This window comes from Salvelinus alpinus, chromosome 17, assembly GCF_045679555.1.
Source record: "Salvelinus alpinus chromosome 17, SLU_Salpinus.1, whole genome shotgun sequence".
In the NCBI taxonomy this organism is placed as follows: domain Eukaryota; kingdom Metazoa; phylum Chordata; class Actinopteri; order Salmoniformes; family Salmonidae; genus Salvelinus; species Salvelinus alpinus.
Window position 1 is genome coordinate 41,543,868 of NC_092102.1, and position 6,000 is coordinate 41,549,867.

Consider the following 6,000-nt stretch of genomic DNA (forward strand, 5'->3'; position numbering starts at 1 on the left):
CCAATTTAAGGAAAACAGCGAACATGGCAACACTGCACCAATCGGATAAATGTGGCCACTCCTCTCTTGATGCAAAAACATGTTGGGGGCTAATTTTCAGGCCTTGTTCGTTGGATTTCAGTATTCAGAAATGTTGTAAAAACGGGCAACCCTGGGGTAATAGCACGTGATTCAGATCCGACGCCCTCCGCTGGTTAAAATAAGTAGGTACCTGAACCTTACTAATGCATATTTTGAATTACAGCATTTGAACAGCAACAAAATAACACCAGGTTCACTTCTTTCATGCGAGGAGTAGATATATACAAAATAATTCCGTAATTTTACTATGATTTCACTTCCACCCCCTGGGTTTTGTTATGATGTTGGTGTTAGTCAGCTGAGTGTTCTGTCTGTGGGTAGGTGGGGTCACACAACAAGCCAAGATGGCCGATTTTGAGGAGCCGCTATCAGAAGAAGAGAAGGTAACGATATTATGATTTTATTCACAAGTAACTCTATTATTCTATTCTAAAGTTACTGTCTGTCACCGGTTGTTGAATGGTCAACAGTAAATGGGTACTATATTTTAGAGCTACTAGCGTTCGCTCTGTTTCAGTAAAGAGACGATTCACTTGAGTGGCTAGCTAACTATGCTAACGTTAGCCTGAACCTCACTGGCCAACTTTTACTGGCTAGAAATTGTAACTATTAGTAGTTATATAACTATTTAGCTATGTACATGAATAAAGTTCCAGTGTGTTTAATGGAAACTCATGATCCTACTTTTTGGATATGGTTAGATCTGTTGGGCCAATTCAGGAAGTAGCTAACGTTAGCTGTTAGGCAAAATAAAAAACGTTGATACCGTTTCTAGCAGTGCTAGCTAGTTAACTACCTACATCAGAGGTTTTCTAGGTCAAACAGATACAGTTGCAGCTCAGATGCGTCTGCTAGCTATAGACGCCATAAAGAGAGGACGTGCATACACACACCCGACACTTTAATATACACCCGACACTTTACTGGTGAAAGTGGGTGCGAGTGCTTAACTGGAGTACAGTGCTATGGCCCTGTCCAGAAACAAACAACCCTAGGATGGCCTATTCCCTACCCCCAACCCTCTAGGACTTTACTGCACGCATCCACTGTGTGTGACGACAAAACATATTTTTTTGTCCACTTCGTCCTCAGAAATGTTGCCATATAGTGACTGTATCAGATCTACACAAGAGTCTAGTGGTTGTTTCTGTACGGGGAGGAAATTGGGTATGCCCTGTGTGGAATGCAGCTCAGGTTCCGGGCATGAGAATCTGTAAAGACTGGTAGTTTCCATAGAAACTGGATAAGCAGCAATCTCTTGAGGCTGGCCATGCAACTGCATCTGTTGGGTCAAAATCAGTGGCACTGGTTTCTAATGACCAGGATTTGTGTTTAATGTGTTTATAAATGAACTTAGGCTACCTAATGCTATTTTCCAGTGTGTTGTCCATCCATTACATTTACATTTACATTTAAGTCATTTAGCAGACGCTCTTATCCAGAGCGACTTACAAGTTGGTGCATTCACCTTATGATGTCCAGTGGAACAACCACTTTACAATAGTGCATCTAACTCTAAGGGGGGGGGGGGGGGTTAGAAGGATTAGCCTAAAGTATCAGTTTACGCCACTCTCACAATCTCCTCAAGTAGGCCCCTCTGTGAACATCATAGACAGAACACAGTCTGAATCTCTATGCATGGTTTACTGGGATTACAATTTAGAAAAGTCTTCCTAGCTCAATACTATTTTCCCCACTCAGTCTGATCTAATCTAGAACATTTCTAAATTAAATTGATGTAGGTCTAGTAGGATACTGATTCGTCCTCTCTCCACAGGTCCGCATAGCAGCAAACTTCGTTACCCATGCACCCCCTGGAGAGTTCAACGAAGTTTTCAACGGTGAGAAGGTTTTGTTTTCCACTAAAAAGAATGGAGAATGGCCTACAATCACATTGTTGTTTAAATGGTGTAAGGGTTTCTTGACTAAAGGTGAATGTGTGTTTTGTGTAGTTTGCTAAATGACTGACTAGTTGTTGATGTATTGTAAGATAGTGGATCCGTGGCTTAAAGGGTTACTGGAAGGTAGACAGACAGCTTCTTAAAGTGCAAGATTTTTGTTCACAGGGGAAGGATGCAAGGCCAAGGTAGGGCAGGAGTCCACATTTACAGGTGAAGGATGCATGGCCAAGGTAGAGCAAGAGTCCACATTTACAGGTGAAGGATGCAAGGTCAAGGTAGAGCAAGAGTCCACATTTACAGGTGAAGGATGCAAGGCCAAGGTAGGGCAAGAGTCCACATTTACAGGTGAAGGATGCAAGGCCAAGGTAGGGCAAGAGTCCACATTTACAGGTGAAGGATGCAAGGCCAAGGTAGGGCAAGAGTCCACATTTACAGGTGAAGGATGCAAGGCCAAGGTAGGGCAAGAGTCCACATTTACAGGTGAATAGATAATAAGATGTAGGATAATGACAAAATAGATTATATTTACAAAACCTAACAAAAGTTGACTTTAACAGCTAAAAAGTCTTACAAGCTAAGTGTTGGGTTTACAGACTGACAAGTTGATGTTGATGGATGCTTTTGCGTTCCAGATGTGCGGCTTCTCCTCAACAATGACAACCTGCTCAGGGAGGGAGCGGCTCAGTGAGTAGCACCCTATCATCATGTGATGTCTACATTTTGAAACAACCACACATCATTACTTATCATTAGTCATTATTATTGGTGTAGGAGTCTGTAAAGATCCGGTGTTCTATTTCATTCTGTGTTCTCTCTCCCCAGTGCTTTTGCCCAGTACAACATGGATCAGTTCACCCCTGCCAAACTTGAGGGCTATGATGAACAGGTAAGAGTGATATAAGGCTGAGTTTATCTGGAGCCGCAGTCTGATGATCACACTATATTTACTGCTATTGTCAAAGGAAGTCTGTTTAGTTTACGAAACAAACTGTGTGTCAACAACAACAGTTAACAATCCTCTCCCCTCCCCCCCCCCCCCCTCCATCTCCAGGTTCTGATTACAGAGCATGGGGACCTGGGTCAGGGGAGGTTCCTGGACCCTCGGAACCGGGTGTCGTTCCGCTTCGACCACCTGAGGAAGGAGGTGAGCGATGTGCAGCCATACGACGGAGACAGCTCCCTGAGAGCTTGGAGAGAGGCTTGCGACACTGCACTCAGCGCATATGTTAAAGAGCACTACCCCAGCGGAGTCTGCACGGTAACCCCCCCCCCACACACACACACACACACACACACACACATTACCACGTATGAATACACAACCACACTCACTCATCACATACATCAGAGTACTACCCCAGAGTCTGTATGATACTGCACACACTTGCATCAAAGAACAGAAACAAAATTGTGCTGCTAACACCGTTAACCCTGACCCTTGTGATATCGCCACTGTATGACAATTCTTCAAGCCGCTAATCATGAAATCCGTATTCGCTGCAGGTATATGGGAAAACAGTTGATGGCCAGCAAACCATCATTGCCTGCATTGAGGGACACCAGTTTCAACCCAAAAACTTCTGGTACAGTTCCAACGGCATCATTATACATTGGTCTTTACAAGTTCAGAATGTTATGTGACTTAATCTCTTTCACACACACTTCTTCTGCCTTTTCTCTCAGGAATGGGCGCTGTAGGTCAGAGTGGAAGTTCACCATTGGTCAGTCTACTGCTCATGTAGTGGGTGTGTTGAAGATACAGGTGGGTAATCGTGATATTTACTACAGAAACAAATGCCGACGATAATAATTAAACACCCAAAGTCTAGTAATTAAACAGACTCTCTCTCTAGGTGCACTACTATGAGGATGGTAATGTGCAGTTGGTCAGCCATAAGGAAGTGGAGGAGTCTATAACAGTGACTGTGAGTGGACATAACATTGATTCTGTTCAGTAACAGCCAATTAGAACCCATTTTGCTTAAGTGTCTTCACTCTATCCCTTTAATGTAAACATGAGAAGGAAGCAAACTGTAAGTAACAACTTCTGCCATTTATGTTGTATAACCGGTATACTGAACAGGTTAGGTCAGTTCAGGTTATGGTCAATTACCTGTGTGAGAAAGGCGACTCTAAAATAATTTGTCAACAGAATGAGAGCCAGACTGCCAAGGAGTTTGTGGATATCATTGAGAATGCTGAAAATGATTACCAGGTAATTTACCTCACCCTTTTCAATGGACGTGTGTGTTCTGTTCTTTATGGCTGTCTATACTTCTCTTGTAAAATCTCCTCCTGTTGCTCCTCCCCTTCCTGTAGACGGCGATCAGTGAGAACTACCAGACTATGTCTGACACCACCTTCAAGGCCCTACGCCGCCAGCTGCCCGTCACCCGCACCAAGATCGACTGGAACAAGATCCTCAGCTACAAGATTGGCAAGGAGATGCAGAATGCATAGAGGAGCAGAGACTCACACCGCTGGGCTGGCAACACACGCTCGCACAAGGACTAACCAAAGCTTATATATATATATATTGTAGTCTGGGGCAAAGAAAAAATAAAACAAACCAAGCTGCAGATTGACAGTCTGTTGGGCACAGTTCTGTATTGTTTAAAGAAGCTTTGGTTTTGGAGAAAAAGGACATTAAGTGTCTTGAGTTACAGGAGGGGAGTTTGAGTCTGCTAAAGGGGTACTGAGTTTCATGTTGTTATGTTGACACTCTTGAACAGCTGCACCAAGACCCCAGGTTGAATGATTTTACAATGCATCCTTCCTTCTGTCCTTGATGTAGGAAACACTCCTTATTCTTATCCAATCACTTACAGATCAGTGATTACCTCAAGAAAGGAAGGATGCATGTAGAAATAATTTAAACACCAAGCAGGGGATGTTTTCCAATGCATGTTCATATCAGCACCATTTCTCCCCTTAACAGGACTGGTCCTCGATATAGTCCGTTTTGAGGGAACTGTTTACTTTTTTTTCCTGCTGTACTCTTCCACTTCCTGTTGTGTGTCCTCTGCTTGAGCCAATGAAGGATACCATGGCTGAAAGACTGTAGCATAACCACCTCTGTTTCTGAATCAATTCTCTTCTGTCTTTCCTTGGCAACAACAACCATTGCCGTGTCCTTTCTCTTTTGTTGAAGGAAAACCATACCAATAAATGTCTTTCCTATGCTAAAGAACTCCATACATGCAAAGCTCCCCTTTTCCCCATGTATACACGCAGATCTATATATTATGCAGGTTTTAATTTAATCTTAGGCTCAGCCCATCTGTAATATTCACACATGTGTTTAGGTACCTTAAACTATACACAGCCATTTCAGTACTTAGTTTAAACCAGGGGCTTTGTTCAGGAGGGTCCAATGTTACAAAATGTTCAATTAGAAATGCATTGTGTAGGGCAGACACACTTCTCTGTCATGCTGAATAAAGACTTGTGTGCTCTATACTGTAAATATCTATCTCCAAACCATGCTTCCCACAGAACACACCCCTGTTCAGCCACAACATGCACCTACTCAATATTACCATAGGCTGACTCGAGATCAGTTATTCTGTGCTGTGTTTAACCTTCACACTGACTAGCTCTGTACTCGGATGCGACGTTCAGGACTGTACTGCCCCATTCTGTTGTACAAATAAAATAATTGATCATCTTGGCATGGTTGTTGTTTTCCTCAGGCATTGTATTGCTGGATTCATCACTTTGTACAAAGTCCAGCAGCAGTGGGAGCTGTCATAGACTGGTCTCTACCTCAATCTGTCTTTCTGCGATTCCTTGCATCCTATCTCCTTGCCTCCTTTCCAGGTGTATTGGAGGTTCCCCCTTTTTTCCAATGCGCTTTGAGAAGGAAGCGAGGAGAGGAATCAATGTAAGATGAATAGAGAAAGAGACAGTCTTGACTTATCGACAGGAAACGGGTGCTTTTGGGGCATAATACTAGCAGAAATCAGGCTATTAGACTGAAGAAATTGATGCTTGGTTGGGATGTTTATTTTGCAATTGA

At 43.1% G+C, this 6,000-nt stretch overlaps 1 protein-coding gene across 2 annotated transcripts; it reads left to right on the forward strand.

Moving 5' to 3' along the window:
* The first annotated feature begins 84 nt into the window (after positions 1 to 84).
* capza1b (capping actin protein of muscle Z-line subunit alpha 1b) lies at positions 85 to 5,652 on the forward strand. 2 transcript variants are annotated; one of them, XM_071348977.1, is made up of 11 exons: positions 85 to 203; positions 403 to 464; positions 1,859 to 1,922; positions 2,615 to 2,666; positions 2,805 to 2,868; positions 3,034 to 3,240; positions 3,486 to 3,565; positions 3,666 to 3,744; positions 3,836 to 3,907; positions 4,135 to 4,197; positions 4,302 to 5,652. In XM_071348977.1, the coding sequence occupies exons 2-11, from the start codon at positions 426 to 428 to the stop codon at positions 4,440 to 4,442; spliced, it is 861 nt and encodes a 286-aa protein (XP_071205078.1). In that variant the 5' UTR covers positions 85 to 203; positions 403 to 425; the 3' UTR covers positions 4,443 to 5,652. The 2 variants fall into 2 exon arrangements, with proteins under 2 accessions (XP_071205078.1, XP_071205079.1); XM_071348978.1 differs by having other exon boundaries at positions 170 to 207.
* Positions 5,653 to 6,000: the final 348 nt, after the last annotated feature.